At 35.5% G+C, this 17,031-nt stretch overlaps 2 protein-coding genes across 3 annotated transcripts in view; both read left to right on the top strand.

Annotated features, from left to right (window-relative positions):
- Nucleotides 1-3,811: 3,811 nt before the first annotated feature.
- Nucleotides 3,812-9,518, top strand: LOC116773582 (hydroxylysine kinase). Of its 2 annotated transcripts, none has more exons than XM_032666065.2 (7): nt 3,812-3,964; nt 4,809-5,106; nt 5,563-5,762; nt 7,281-7,400; nt 7,559-7,671; nt 8,474-8,660; nt 9,047-9,518. In XM_032666065.2, exons 2-7 carry the CDS (start codon nt 4,815-4,817, stop codon nt 9,248-9,250), a joined length of 1,116 nt encoding a protein of 371 aa, XP_032521956.2. In that variant the 5' UTR covers nt 3,812-3,964; nt 4,809-4,814; the 3' UTR covers nt 9,251-9,518. The 2 variants fall into 2 exon arrangements, with proteins under 2 accessions (XP_032521956.2, XP_061384681.1); XM_061528697.1 differs by lacking the exon at nt 3,812-3,964 and adding an exon at nt 4,588-4,725.
- A 5,953-nt stretch (nt 9,519-15,471) lies between these two features.
- Nucleotides 15,472-17,031, top strand: part of LOC116773642 (NADPH oxidase 5) — a 28,700-nt gene continuing 27,140 nt past the window's right edge. The window contains exon 1 of the mRNA XM_032666134.2: nt 15,472-15,684. The gene's annotated coding sequence lies outside the window, so the exon portion shown is untranslated. The remainder of the gene's footprint in view (nt 15,685-17,031) is intronic.

Raw genomic sequence — 17,031 nt, 5'->3', positions numbered from 1 at the left:
AGATTCACTGGCCTCGTGTTTAACCGAGGAGAGTGGGGAGCGAGTGGGAGTCTTAGAGATGTTGAGTCATAAAAGCGCTTTACTAGACCACTGTTCATTGTAACAGGTTCACTATAGTTGATAATATTGACGTATTGTATCGTTTCCATCCCACATACAGGGTGTCCTCCCTTCATTCATTAATATTTAAATGTAGGAAGTATTGTGAGTGGACAATTGTTAAAGCCCCGTGTACTGTGTGGCGCTGAAGTCCAGAGACAAGCCGCAGAATGTTGTTTTTGATATGATTGTAACAAACAGACGAACTGACTGTATCGTTACATTACACTAACATCACTTTCAGTTTAATACTAACCTAGTTATGTCCCTCAGACCTCCTCTATAAATGTGTTTTAGTATCAACAAATACCGACTCATGTACTTACATCTGTGTCGAAATGACGATAAAGACTTGTTTTATTTAAAAATATAAATTTAAACACTGTAATATTCATTAATATATTTCTCTATTATCTTATTATTGGTGGAGGTGTCTATCCGTCTACATACACCTACCTACTCACTGTAGAGCGTCGGTGATGAAGGACGCGGTCCGTCCTCGGAACTACAATACAAGCAATTAGCTTGAACCGTATTACAGCAAGCTTACAGTCCGAGTAACACACGGAGATACATTGAATGTTACTTAAAATAAACACTATTTAAAAGTAAAGTAGAAAAAGACCTAGAAAACGTGTAAAATACTTAAATTATTGTAAATTTTATTTGATTGAAACAACAAATTTCGATCTACTGAGATGATTAATTGTAAAAATATATATTGTAGAGTCAAAACAAGTGTCTGTTAGTCGCTACGATCAATTTAAATAAGTCTGAAGTGTTCAATAGCTGTTAATATTAATATAAACCGCTGCGTTTGTTCGTCAGTGTGAACAGCCATCAATAGAGTTAATATTTAGTTCACCCTCGACGCGTCGTGCCGCTGACAGTCTGTCGATCCTCTTAAGAGGGTGATCCCGCGCCGCGGCAACAGTCTAATGGCATTCCTGACTCGAGGAATTCACTAAAGTTACCTTTCACGGCGAGGCGTCACGTCGCAAATATTTATTAATATTAATAAATATTAATAATTAATTTTTATTACATCCAGAGTGTTGTATGAGTAAGAGGAGCGTGTCTAGAGACGGGTTGATCATATTATAAGAAATAGTAATTATTTTTATCTTAAAAGAAAAATTTGTACAAAAAAGATTTTTTTTCAAACAGACTCGAACTAAGATAAATCATGATGGAAGTTAACAAAAATATGAGCCAAGCGGCAAATTTTAATGAGCTTTCAAAAGTTTCGAGTTATGTTCCTTTAACAAAGAATCAGATTGGTTTTGATGAAATAATATTACGAGCTCCCTCGACGTATGTCAAAAAATACAAATATGTTCATTTAATTTCTTATCACTATTACGGTGACATATGACAAATTTGAATTTCAAATTAAGTTTAGTACTACTACCATCTATCATCTAATAGTATACACAGAGAAACTGCGACGTGCCGAAGCAACTGCCATCTTGTGGCCAGTAGCGATCTTTGTCAACTAAATTCATGTAGTACTTAGCAATATTGCTAGATGGCGCTGACCTAACTTATTAGTATTCTCGTAGTTTTAATTTTTGAAATAAGTATTTTTTACAAGTACACAGCATATTATTTATACGACAGTCTTATAATAAGAGACTTCCTTTATTTAAATTATCACATTACAAAATCGCTGGAACATCCTAAGAGATAAGTCACGATGTTTATTTATTACAACAATCTATTTTTATTCGCTATCAGTTCGTCGACCGCCGCTCGTGAGATAATGTAGACGTCGTGTAATTTTCCTCTTAAGAAACATCAACAACTGATTCCCTCATGAGACACCGAGATTTGTTTCATTGTGAGTTTTGAGAGCAAATTACTGAAGGTCAAAGTTTCCAAATATGTGTACTAACGATGTTCTCTTTAAATATATTCTTCTGTTTTTTTTGTTATTGGATGAACAAAAAAATATTATGACATTTTAACTGGACGGAGATGAAATACATGAAAATAAATATAGTCGGTCATTTATTTTATTACAAGGACGTCGTAACTGTATTTGTTATGTAGTTACTACATGAGAATCAGTTGACGTTCTAAATGGAGGAACAAGCATCAATACTAGAGCCATCTAGAGGAATTTAACAAAATAAATAAATGTGTTCCTAATATAAAGAGTCATCAATATACCAATCTATTAGAATCGTAGTTTGTAAAATGAGAAACGAGAAACGCTCCGTATGTAGTGTGACGATCTCAACTTGTACTAAGGCTGCTGAAAGCGACATATCTTGTAATGAATTCCGCAGAATATTCTACAATGAGACTATTAGGTACATTTTGTAAAAACTATCTTAAGTTATTACGAAGTCTACTCTAAGACTTTCTTACTTTCAAACAAAAAAAGTAAAATTAAATAATTTATATTTACTTGTAGTGGTACCCCACTAACTAACTGCTGAGTGTTCAATTACAAAGTCTGACGAGACATGCTCCGATACAATACGCTTGTAAAACTGACACACTCGTGCGTTGACGGTTGAGGTCCACTACTAATGTTATGTAAATCCAACTAGTTGCATACGATGACTCTACTTGACTTATCTCACATTACAGTCGACTTAAATAAGTTCTTCATTCTGTTAAAACAATAAGCCATCAATCTTGAGTATCTTATCGGAGACGAGACGTTTGTTTTTATTCAGAATCTCTTTTATTGAAGATAGAAAAAAATATGAAGAATTTGATGACGCCCCGCTCGTTATATTCTGTGGGAGGGTTTTTTAAATTACGACATGACCTTTAAAGCGTTGAATAATATTTGGTGACCCTCACCCCTTGCTTTAATACGTGTTTGTGTTTTTATGTTTTGTTTGTTGATGGTAGATCATGTTTGTGTAAGTTAGTTCAATAAAATTTTAATTCGTTTTATTGAATTTCATTGTCCTAACCTTTTGTAGCTCCTCTATACACGCTCAGCGTATTTCCGGGAGAGATTTACGTTAACCGACACTGATGTATACTATGTTCTATCAAAATTAAGTAAAACTGTCATCTCGTCTGTAAGTCAGTATAAGAAAAACATAAAATCTCAAAAGATTATGATAAAACCTCAAAGAGTATGAGAGACGAAAATTAAATAATGGAGAATGGTAAATAATATTAAATTAATTCAGCCAGGATCAATACTTCCCTGAGTTACGTTAGTTCATATGCCTTTGATTGTTTTAGGACTTAGAGTGTTAAGTAATAATAAGGTTACGCTGACAGGAAGCCATCCGCTGTGGACATGACAGGCGCTGGATTATTAACGTTAAGGGAAACAATAACAATTTAAAAATTATAAACCGTAGCAAATTATTAGTATAAAGAAAATAAAACCTGCGCGCTCTTTAATTTGGTGTTCTCTAGAGTCTAGAGAGCACCAAATTAAAGAGCGCGGACATTGTTATCACAAAAAAGATTTTTTTAATATTATCTCTACCAATCCTTAAAATTGGTTTCAAATGACGAGGGCAAGCTCCGTGAGAACTTTAACGGAACACCTAAAAATTGTCCGTCTTTAGGTTTCCGATAAAAACTGAGGCATCGCATTGAGGACAACGTCTACACAATAAACAAATTAATCTCCTTAAATTCAAGGGATGCCATTAACGTAGTGAGCCTGAGAAATATGTTTTGATGTTAAAGTACACCAGGCGACCCATGGTGCGCTCTTGACGTGTGGTCCGAGTGTTATTTAAGGACGTCCATTGATAGCAGCGATCTGTTATCACGTTATCAGTGACGTCACGGCTCATCTCAACCATCACTACACAACTACAGCTCCTACAAACACCACGCGCACGGAATATATCGCTTCAAAGTTGATATTCGTTTGAAGGTAAAAGTTTTATTTTATTTTAATTATATGCGCCTAACAGACATTGAGTGCATCTGTTACAACTTCATATGTGCGTAAATCATTTATAAAACAGGAAACAGTAGCCGCGCATAACATATACCTTAAATATATATGAGGTATGTTTATGTTAAGGTCCGTTCAGTCACTTAATAAATTCGTTTCATCAACAGAAGGTATTATTATTTCAGTGTGTTTTAAGAATCTTTTCCGTTGTATCGTTTATTGTATTTTAAATTAAACTACTTGAATCTCAATACAAATCTTTACCTGTATCCTAGTTCTATAATTAATTTCTATTTTCTTCTAGACTCTTGTAGAATATATAATATAACTATAGTAAGTATATTCTGTAGTAATGTTTACAAATCATGTGATATTAGTTTCCCGTCATGTCCGCTAGGCGGCGACACTGGGCTCGCGTCAAGCCTTAAGGCTCTCGCTTATTGTAAGATATATATGTTTTTCCTTTTAACATTAATGTTGTCCTTATGTTTATTAAATATTGATGTGCTTAATATTTATATCAGTATCTTAATATTAATATTACGTCAGTTGTAATATTAATATGTAAAACACTGACACTATATTACAATGTGAATATTTCTGTGGCCTCTGTTAAGGAGTTACTGTATGTTAGACATTAAAAGTGATGAAAACAATTAAATTTTTTAATGACTAATAAAACATTCCGCAAATAGAAATAAAATGAAATATATTTACGTACAAATGGAGTTCATACAGTAAGTTAATATAAAATCTGAATCAGATGTAGTTGACGAGTCATCATCAGAACCCTTACCAAGAGTTTCATATCATTGGTCAGGTAACGATGGCGGAGCAGAAGTCTCTGATCCTGGAGCCGGGGAAGGTGATCAGACCGATCATAGACCACGACGGAGTCAGACTCCTCGCCGAGAGGCTGTACGGGATATCGGTGTTAGAGCTGGAGGAACTCAACGGATACGACGACAAGAATTATAAAATTATAGAGGACCCCAACGTCAAGAACCCGCTGATCACGAACCACAGCCCGCACGGGTACGTTCTGAAGATTATGAACTCTGTAGACTCACAGAACCTTGATGTTGTTGAAGCACAAAACGAGATCATGAATTTCCTGGGTGAGTATTCATTATGTTTGTTATAAAATAAAGTAACAACAGTCTCGTGAAGACTCTAGACTCTTAGAGAATATTGAAGTTCAGATACCTGTGAGCTCACTATGAACCTATTGGGATGATGTAAAATCCAACAACAAGAGAACTTTGAACTAAATTCAGTGAACCAAGAAAGTTACAAAGACGAATCTTTTCGTAATTAGTACAAACTTTAATATTGTTATGTCAGCGACTAACTCTTTTCGAGATCAAAAAATAGTACTTTTTCTTAATACTTAGAAGATACTATTATTACGGTGATATCACTCTCACCAGCCCCTGGCTTAGTTTCTGTACAGACCATGAGATGTTTTGAAGAGCCTCCATGAGACGTCATACTGTTTATGTTCCTCTCACGTCCTCATCATCCTCGAGTCTCTCGGGTCACAGTCATCACCTCACATCATTTCCCTGTTGAAGGCACCCGGTCCGTGTGTTGTCCGAAGCCCGTGCGTAACGTGTTCGGTCACCTGTACTCGTCCGAGCGTGTCGGTGACTCTCAGCACGTGGTTCGTCTCTTGGAGTACGTACCCGGAGTGTTGCTGAAGGACGCTCCTCACAGCGACCAGCTCTGGTACCAACTAGGAGAGTTCGCAGCCAACCTCGTCAACAAACTAGAGGTGAGCTTGACACAGACGTGAATCGTCGCGAGTACGCATATAGATAAAGATAAAGAGAGGTGAAATTGAAGGAGATAATAGTTTAGTAAGTAACATACAACATACGAGCTTGATGTCATCAGAGTGTTTTAGGAAGTTCGTTGAAATAAAACTTGCTAGAATTTCTAAACTGGTCGCTTCGTACGATAGGATGGTGATTTGGTCTGTTTCAAAACACAACAGCATACGACGTATATATTATATTGTTTAGAACTAGTCAGTTTATTTGCTAGTGTTCACAAATCTTCTATAATCTATTGAGGTATATGCTTACATCATCAGTAATCTCTCGTTTGTAGCGTCATGTTCAGCCTCGCACCTCACTACATACGGAGCATTAACAATTGTCTCATACTAACCTTGTCACGTTATAGTATCAGCTCAGGTTATGGAATAAAATTAGGGAAACGGGAAACTCGTCTTTGGTCGTGGCGATACGAACTTATGGTAGGACAGATCGAAAACTTCAATAGATACGGTTCATATCAAACTATCTTGAATATTGTTTTATAAAAATCCCATACAAATGATTTATAATATTCAGAGATCAGGATGTTGTTGTTCTCATTCTGAAGTGTCTTCTGACCACGTTGCTTTGTTAGTTAGTTGGATAAAATATCGTCAGAATAAACATGATTGTTAAACGACTCCGACACAGACCACAGACCACAGTCAACAGAGACTGACACATGGTAAACAGTTTATTATAAAATTAAGATAAATTTGACAAACATTACGACGACTCTGTTGATATTAATGAGACTATAACAACACACATAAAAATAAAGTGTTTGAAAAATATAATTTGATAATGTTCTTCTTTTCTTAGACCTAATATTTCTGTCTGCTAACCAATGATAGTAACCTGTACATCGCCAGAGAGTATGTTCGCTACATCAATGGGCTCACAATACACACTACATTCTGGTACAATACACTCAAGGCCGTGGCGTTTGTTGTCGTTCTGTTTATAACACCTACTGTCATATGTAACGACAGGCGACCGTCCTACTTATAAAACATGCTAGCTCTTGGCCATGACTTTGTTCTCGTAGAACCTGAATTATTGGTAAACTTTGACCACACCTGGAAGTTGGCTCTATAAAACTTTAATCCATTAGGAGGCTCTGAGAATAGCTATACATTTTTCTTTTTCTTTAGGCTTTTCTTTCGCAAAAATACTTCAGACATGAAATAAATGGCACTCATTTGACTATTGGATTCATTTCATATAGAAGAGATAAACTCACTAACAGACTGTTTAATCTGTAATATCAACGAAACCCATCTACTGCATGAAATAAATAATGTTTTATATGTCACAGTATAATGTACATATTTTTCAATGTATGTTGAGTGTTATATTAACTAATTATTACAAGTCCATCAATATTTTTATGATTCCTCGTTTTAATTAATAATGTTTTATTTGTATTTCATGATAACGTCATGTTATCTCAAGTATCATGTTCCTTGCAGCACTTCAATCACTCGGGCGTGGTTTCCCGCCAGCACATCTGGATGTTGAGTAACGTTCCGCAGCTGGAGAAGTTCAAATACGTCATCAAGGACTCCGAGCGCCTGGACCTGGTCGAGGAGGTCCGTGTGTTAGCGTCGCATTAGTTTTTGTCTCTCATCCTCGACTAACTAAACACTACATTAAAATTTTCCCTTCGAACCTAGGAACTATAATAACATTCTTTTTTTGTAAGCTTAACATGGACTGTCAGCTATATGAAGTGTTTTGTTATGTTTAGGTAATTGAAGAGTTCAAGTACGCGGTCATCCCTCAGATGGAGGAACTTGAGAAGGGAGTCATACATGGAGACATCAACGAGATGAACGTACTCGTTGGTCTTAAAGAGGGCAGGTAAGGCTTACCATTGTATAAAACACTAGGTCACTAAAAATATTAGTTTCGTTCATACGGCGCTCAATAGATGGCGCTTTTTAGAATATAGTTATTTGATGTTTCTTGTTTAGAATCATTAATAGAGGGCAGTAGTTGTTGTTTCTCCGGTTCAATCATAAAATTTTAAGTATTTTTATATTTTATAGATGGCGTTGCTTTTCAAAATTTTTAATTATACGTCTTCAATTTAAAAAGATTAATAAAACTTTTCATGTAATAGGACTCTTAATATGAAGACGTTGAAGGTTTGTAAGAAGATTCTCAAGGGGATTACACTGAGGTAAGCCCGTGTAAGTTCAGTCACTAAGCTTACACTGGCTTACGCTAATAGATGAACATTGGAGAGCTGGTTTTATTAAATTTTAGGGAAATGTAATAATATTCTAACTTGATGTTTAAGGTAAAGGGGGGAACAACCATAATAACATATATATATATATATAATACACTTATATAGATAAGTCGGGTTATAATAACACGAAAGAATAGCCACTAACTCCTGGTTACGCAAATGAAAGATGTTCTTGGACGAATACATAATTTTTGTTCTGTATTCTTTCGAGTCAGACAACTTCGATAAAACATTAATTTAGTGAAAGCATGCACTTGAACAATTGTTTGTAAAATAATAAGAAGAAGCACGTTACACTAACTTCTTTCAATTCTCAAATTTTTATTTCAAAGACGACATTGTAAGTTACATATATAAACTATGAAGAGCGTTTTTAAGTGTCCCTCGTTCTGTTTGTCTTTATTCCAGTAAGTCCGACTACCGCGTCACCGGTATCCTGGACTTCGGCGACATCCAACACTCGTGCGTGGTGTTCGAGTTGGCCGTGGCCATGACGTACGCGATGCTGGTGTCGGGTGAGCGAGCCGGGGGGGTGGTGCTCGCCGGCTGGAGCGTCACCAGGCGTCTGCCGGACCACGAGTACAGGCTACTGAAGGTAACACCTAGCTAATATATATAATGCAGACTTGGGAGTGACTCGAGTTAGCGCGAGATCTGCAGATGGATGTCTGTTGTCTGTATTGTAGTGGAGATTTTTATTTGTAATGTGAGATATTAATTGAAAAATGTCGTATTTTTCAACTTTGCGGTCATCATTAAGTATTAAAATTAATAATAATAATATAACTGCATGAACATTCTCATCTGTCCGTGATCACCGTAAGTGCAGAAAAAACGAAACGTGGGGAGTATGTAGTTTTTGAAAATAATAAAATACGCGTAGCAATCCGAAAAATATTAGTTTTATTTGAATGAATACTCGCGAAAGTCTTAGATCTCATTCACGGACATTATATAATATAACAAATATTTCTGTTACAGACGTTGATATCAGCTCGCCTGGTCCAGAGCCTCATCCTGGGAGCGTACACCCGGGAACAGGACCCTGACAACAAGTACGTGTCCTCCACTGAGAAGGCCAACGGATGGGAACTGCTCAAGAAGATCAGGAAGTCGAAGCCGGACCCTGACAACGACTGCACCAACTGGAAAGCCATCGCCAACGACTTCCTCACGAGAAGTTAGGCTCGCCGCGTCGCTTAGTAGAGCAGTGCACGCTTCCTGTGTCACAGCTACGGCTGTCTTCAGTCAGCGTCGTTGTTTAGTTAAATCAAACTTATATATTTATATTACTTCGCTTACAATATATTCTAGTATTTAAAGTGTTGTTGTTGTATTTTAATGTATATTATTATTTGTCTATAAAATGTTTATTTTTATCTTTTAGTTATTTTTGAATCGACAAATGTATTTATATAATTTAGTTGTAAAATAAATGATTGTCGGAGCAACGAACGAGCACGTTATATAATTTATCATTCAAACCTTCCCATGAAATGTGCTGAGTGAAATAAAGTGACTACAAATGAACGATTTCTTCCATGTAACCTTTTCAATAAAAGATAGATAAAGATATTGAAGATGAGGTTAAGATGTGTTGAGAAATAAATATTATATTCAAGACTAAGGCGGATAAGTGAGTATAAGATCGTGTGACGAGACGGGTGTATGTAAATAAAGCGTTGTACACACCAGGCTCGGCTGTGGCTCATTCAATTTGGCGAATCGCAAAGTTTAGGTAATGTTGTCGCCAACACCTACGTTTAATGAGATCCAAGACTCGCGAGTTTTATTCATTTAAATGAAACTAATATTATTCGGATATACTACGCGTGCTTTATTTTTGTAAAAAACTAGATACTCCCGACGTCTCGGTTACTTTTCAGCAACCGTGATCACGACATCTCGTCTGCCCGTGATCACGGTTGCTGAAAAGTAACGAAGGTAACAGGTTAAACTAAATACAGTTTCGTCTGGGATCAAACCCACGTGCTCACCTCAGCCAGCTTCTACTTTTCTTTTGTTGAAGCCCTATCACCACTGCGGAAAAGCGATGGTAACGCAGTTCACGGCGGGAAATCCACTTTGGACGACGATGGTAGCACCTCGCCTCTAGCCATCGCATGATGTGGATACTCTATACCTAAATTAACATCACGTAAAACGATTTTCAGCGACAACTGATTCGTTTAAATAACCATGAATCTAGCGAGACTGACAACATGCCAGCATTAGGGTTCAAAATGCGTGGATCGTATTTATGACCTGTCTTAGCGCATCTTCTGCATTTTTTTACCACACAAGGCTACCTCAGTCTTCATAGATAAATTCAAAACAGACAGATGAGGATGTCAGGTAAGATCAATCGAAGTACAGTCCTGTCTGTCCTACAGTCCTTTCCTTTAAGTTTTTTTAGAAAGCTTAAGACTTGATTCCGTTTAGTCAGAGATCTGGATTAATATAATTTTACCAGTGTGCGGTCATCGCCGCGTGCAAAACCCGGGATGAGATTTTTATGGTGAATCTATCACAATCTGTTGTCAGCTGAAGGTCCAGGTAGTTTCATAAAAACCACCACCGTTGCACCTTCCTTTACCACTTGAGAAAGACTTCAAGACAAAAGAAGTCAAGACAATATTCTCTCCTTCAGCTTGGTGAGTTCGCATTTTATGGAGACAGCCAGTCTTGGACAGCAAAAAACAAAATTGAAGTATGATATATGGTTTTGTCAAGTGTTGTGTTATGGTGTCAGTCGGTTCTTTACTAGGTTGTCTGTTCTGCTGATCGTTTCATAATTTGTATTAAAGAAAATAATTGTTAACTTATATCTCGATTTACAATATGTGAAGACAAGTCATTCAGTATTGGAACATAATGAAATCGGCTTTTAGTCGTCGCAGTAATAGTTTAACGAACCTTTTGTCGGATTGTTATGGTTTTAAATATCAAAAAGTTTCTTCGAAGCCAGTGTTAGTTTTTGACGTCTTCAGATTATTTAATTCATATTTTTGAGTTATTTGGTTCATCAGAAAATAAATGACTTTCTACAAAATATTGAACAAAAACTGTTAAGAAACATAAACTCTAAAGAACTTCTTAGTATAAGCAGCCGCGTCGTTTCATTTCGGTGGCTTCAAATATTTTAAATATAACGCCATCTATTCACCGACTGTGGTACTATCGTGCATACATTAGATATCAGCCTAAATCGGCTTACACTTTTGATATAACTAACTATCTCAAACGATCTGTTTCAAAGAATTAAATAATATATCTTTGATAAATATCAACTATAATAATTGTACAGTGAAAAAATATTAAATAATTAATAAAATATATCTCTGTTTAGAATTAATTACAGTATTTAGATGATGCTCACGCGAGGTTAAAGATATGTTAGTGAGTTAAATCTATCATTAATACATACTCATAGATTTATATCGGTAGGGAGAGTGTCTTGAGCTATTAAACAGAGACTTACATACTGTACCTGCGTATTAATATTAAATACCAAGTTCAAGTAACGTTTATAAAACAGAAACTGGAAACATACATTGATTCTGATTTGGATAAATGAGTTCATTACGAAGTGGGGAAATATTTAGAAAACGTGATATAACTCAATATAGTATGTACGAGTATTGTCTTAAATTAATTGTTATAGACAAATCTAATATAAACTCTAGTTTGTACGAATTCCTTTCTATGTACGTGTCATATTATTATCGTACGATGTGCCTAATCTAATGCGAACTATTGCTCTTCCGATCTAAATATGTGTTCGTACAACACTCACAATAGCCAGGACAGGGCCAGGCGTCAGCTGGAGTCTGTGATTATTATATCCACGATACTGAGGAAATAATTATAGTGAGACAGACGGAGAACACGGACAACTGAATATTATACATAAAGCAGTATATTAAATGCTATAATATACAGTGAAGGCCGTACATTCATGTAACAGAATAGAACTGGTCATGTCAACAGCGAATTAGAATATAATATTGCGGAGTTCTGTTGGGAGAACAGAAATAAAAGATTTTTCTTATCATCCTTCCAAAATCATATTGGCTACCAGATGTATTTCACTAATGAGAAAATCAAGCGTCTGTGCTCACTTAAATGCTGCTGGGGGCGGGACAGTACGGCCATGGTTTATACATTCTAAAAACATATTTGCCTTTTAGAAATTAGAATGAAACTTGTGTCTGGGCTTCGAACATCTTGGGGTAGGTTCCTCTACTGGTAGGTGAGGATTATTCGTATTATTCACTTAAAGACATCACTGTGTCCATTAAATTCTTCCGCACAACGGAACTATTTCCTTACGGGATTTTTCCAGAGGAACTACATAAAAATTTTCTTGAAGCGAGAAGTGAACAAGTTTAATAAAAGTCCAAATAAAATAAATAAAAATCCAAACCAAATTATCCACGATCTATAACTGTTTAGATCGTGGCTCGCAAGGCCAGTATGAGTGCTAGTATGGAACCTTGGGGTTGGATCTAGTGAAAGATATTTACTTTTGTACGGCTTTGAGTTGAAGCCTGGAAATAATTACAGCCCTTAGAGAACAGAGGCAGAAGCTCATCACAACGGTATGGTTCTCTCTTCCACGTTCTTTCATTCTTATCACCACCGTCATGTTTTGAAACCCACACTTAACTGTAGACAGATATGCTACCAAAATCATCTGGATGGAGACCGTCCTATCAGTTTCCGCGTGTCTGCTGTTATTCCTACATGGAGGTTTCTCCGGAGGACTCTTGCATGGAATCCTTTAAAAGTCAACGAGCACAAACATCTCTTTATAAAGTGCTAATATTATAAATGGCACCTTCCCCGATCCTGTAGATGTCTGTTAAGTATGCTGATCGGTTACCATCAGATAGAACATTCCCCTGTTAGATTCTTTATAAGGGTTACAATTAATTATCGCGAAAACTTGTCTGTTTACGATGTAATTTCTTTTTCCATATCTTGTGACCCGACCATGGCGATAAGTACCATCAACAGATGAACTCCATCTGCAGCACTGTTTAGAACAAGTCGGGTCCTTAGTAATGTCAAAATATTTATGAAGTGTTTTGTAATATTTTTTATTCAATATGTTATTTATATAAATCATTCTATCACTAGGTGAATCATACTTATCTCTCTATTGCCGTGTTTCTGACAGCTGACCGTCATATGTAATTATTAATGTTGTTATTTTTCTTAAATTTTTTCTGATAGCGAATTATTAAGTCGTCAAAATATAGACAAGAACCGAATAGAGACGATGTGACGTGTGTTACATCGTGTTACGTCGATACATAATTACTATTGAATTCACTTCACCTAATGAATGAGGTCAATGAAATGTTTTATAATTAAAGTACGCGATTACTTCACACTCGCGAGAGAAACCCGGGGACTTGCTTATAGAACTATAACACATTAATTATAGCTACAACAGTTTAAGACGAAAACTGTTCGAGAATTTAAATGCGTGTAATTATATATTATGAAATACTCCTCGTTACTGAATAGCTCTGGTTACTTTTATATTTTTACACCAATTCTTTATTTAATGACGCGAGGACTCGAAAGTGAAAACTTGAAAAACGACTACAGCCGAGAACAAAACCAAGGTGGAATGTAAAAGAATTACAATTACTTACTTTTATATGAAGCACATAGCTCACACAAACCAATATCGTGACGACTCGCCACTTTGTATGCTTTTTATTACAGAAGTAACTTGTTTGATGTATCTGTTGCATGTACCTACATGGAAAATATGTCTGGAACGTTGCTTGTAAGGCCAGTGTGAGTGTTAGAAACTTGGGGATGGATCTAGGGAAATCTGCTTACTTTTGTACGCAGTTGTGTTCAAGCCTAAACACATACAGTACATTATATCTTTATGTATCAATAAGTAACACAAACAATAGTTTTGAGGCCTTGGGTAACACAGACATAAGGACGCCTGTGTGTTTTAATAATAGTTATGTTTAATTGACTACTCGCGAGTCTTAGATCTCACTAATAAGTAGTAGACAGATTGCTGTCTGGTCGGAGACGCTGAGGAACCGGGCAGTCATAATTAAATGAAAACAGTTTGGTAAATGAAGCGAGTGTCGTGCGGTAAACTGCATTAAGACAACACACTAAACTACATCATCATGAGTATTATTTTCTTAATAACAAAATATTTTTGACGTGTCTCAGTTCTTTTTTACATGTCTGGCTGTTTTTAGTAAGTATTATTGTAACAATTGCATAAAGATTGTTGAAGTACGTTTATCGTGATTAACCGATGGGAATATAATACTACGTCTGAAGTTTTAAACTGCACCATATGAGACGAAATTTCTTAACATTTGATGGACTCGCCGTGCGGGTGCCGGGTCCACCGTTGCAGGGAGAGGGGCTTCAACAGTGCGTTGGACTTGCGACTCAGGTGTAGGTTTAAAGGCTCCTATTTAACGCACGTTAGACGTCACCTCACCTCTCGCTCCCACTTCTACCGCGTACAAATTTACGACGAACCTATTCTTATTTAGTTCGTTAGTGAGATCGCTATACTTGTTGATCTTAATGGCAAGGTTTTGGGGATGTTGGTTTCTCAAGGGACCGTGAGCTCTATTATCACAAAGCGCTTTAAATTTCGCGAATACATAAATATGTCTGGTCTGGAGGCACAAATATCCTCTGGGATATTGTATATATGTATCCATCACTATAGTTCATATATAACATCTTCGGATATGAAGGGTATTATTCCACATACTTAAAATATAATTTAATATTCACAAATTTCGTTTAGACATTAGAATATATAATAAATATAAAATACTAAGCTCCTACAACGTCCTGTTGTTCCTTAACTTTTAAATGATGTATAATTAATATAAAACAAAACAAATTCATGTATTACATTTGTAAGGAACAAAAATATAACAATATTCATTAACAAATACAGTTCTGAACAATTTGTTTAAATTGTGTTCATTTCAATTAAACGATTACAATGTTAACTAATACTGTAGCAGTACTAACAGTCTTCTGCTTAATACATGTTAGTTTAGCATTAATTATGATTACTACGTGTTTGTTGTAACGTAACCGTAGTTTCGTCTAATTCATCGGCAAAACACTTTAACATATTGCAGCACCCGCGAGCCGCGGGCAGTTTGATTTGATAATTATATGTGTCTATAACATGAGACGCTCTTGACGGACGGACGATATTACTATACGGGAAGGAAATTGACTAACGCACTAACGTGTAATCATGTTGTTATATGTACAAATAATTCAATCACTACTGTTACTGTAGCGTGTACAACAGTCCCTTTAAAAGCAGGCACCTAATTCATAAGCGTTCGTTTGTACAGGCGTCGCAATAGCTTTGTATATTTTATATAATCCTTTGTATAATCACAATGTTATTAACACATGTATTTCATTGAGATGTTTAATGAGTTGTTCCTCGGTTCCTGCTCCCATGTTCAGTGTATGAGGCGGAGTCGCGGGCGTCGCTCGTCTACTGCACGCGACTATATGACAACACTATAACCCCGTCCGCGTGTCGCGATCAGTGAACAGGTCCCATTCATCGTATTGAACAGGTAAATTTATATTTAAAAAAATATTTTCAATAAATTCATTCTTTCATTCATTAAAACAATATTGATCTGATTTGTATTTATTTAACACAAATAAAAACATTGCGTTCCGAGTGAGTTCCACATCGAACACGTTTAAATCTCAGTAACGAGGTTAAAGTAAAAAGCGTGAGAGAAATATCATATTGAATAATACACTTAATGAATTGTGAGTTTCATAATTAAAATACAATATATTATATAAAAAAAGTAAAGCGGACCTCGCTGGAGGAATGTTTCGCATACTGTGTGTCGGGGCGTGTGCTCACTTACGACGGACTTGATAGGAATTTATCTCTTAAAGATTATCAAGTTATAATTAGTCGTGATAGTTTTATTAAAGGGGCTTTAAATTGTTACTTTGTATCGATTTAATCAATTAATCTGCTTTTATAATATAAAGGTAATGTTAAAAAATACATGTGGGTATATAAAAATATTATAAAGTATAGCAGTAACTATTGAAAATATGGGTTTCAGTTAGTTAGTTAACTCACGCAGATGATGTGGAATGTTTGAAATACTTTGATGATGGCATTTATAACGAAATAGAAATAACTAAAAAAAATATATCCATCGACGATTTGAAACATCTGATGCATGGAGGAAGAAATGATAACAGTTTACTGAGTGAGTTAAAGTTCAACTCGGAGTGACTTAGAACATTAAGACGTATATGAAGCTTCTTCAGAGAATAGGTTGTTTTATAACGAAAGGACATGTTGTTATTTTACATTATATAGACGTGTTGGGTGATCCGGACTTTGAAAAAACATGATTATTTTATTCATAACAAGTAACTGTAGTCTTTAGTATTAATAAAAAATAAAAAAACTATCGCTACCGTCGGTATTAAATGTTCAGGAAAACGCGTTTTAGACATATTAGGATTATTCTTAGTACGGATAAGTTTCGTTATACGTGTTTCAATTAAGTCGTCAATAAATAATTCACAATTGACTTACAATTTAATGTATACGAAATTTATAAAAGTTAAAAATACACACTGGACTGTTACAGCCTTTCTGTCATTAACTTGTGACTTTCCGAAGTCAATGTAATAAGTCTATACTAAAATAAGGACATCAAAGTTTACACACTGACTGATATATCAATTATTCCATTAAAAGTAAAGTTAATACAACCTTATATTATTATATATTGTATCGTTTAAATAATATATGTACACATATATTATAAAAGAATAGTTTCTCGATAGTTTAAATTTTCATTAATTAATTCAATAAAATATAATATATATATAAATATCGTGAGACCCCGCGCCGGGTCCAGGAGTTGATTTAATTCATT

The sequence above is a fragment of the Danaus plexippus genome (genome assembly GCF_018135715.1).
Source record: "Danaus plexippus chromosome 22 unlocalized genomic scaffold, MEX_DaPlex mxdp_27, whole genome shotgun sequence".
Taxonomy (NCBI): domain Eukaryota; kingdom Metazoa; phylum Arthropoda; class Insecta; order Lepidoptera; family Nymphalidae; genus Danaus; species Danaus plexippus.
Note: the sequence above shows the minus strand (reverse complement) of the source record. Positions and strands in the feature narration are given on the sequence as shown.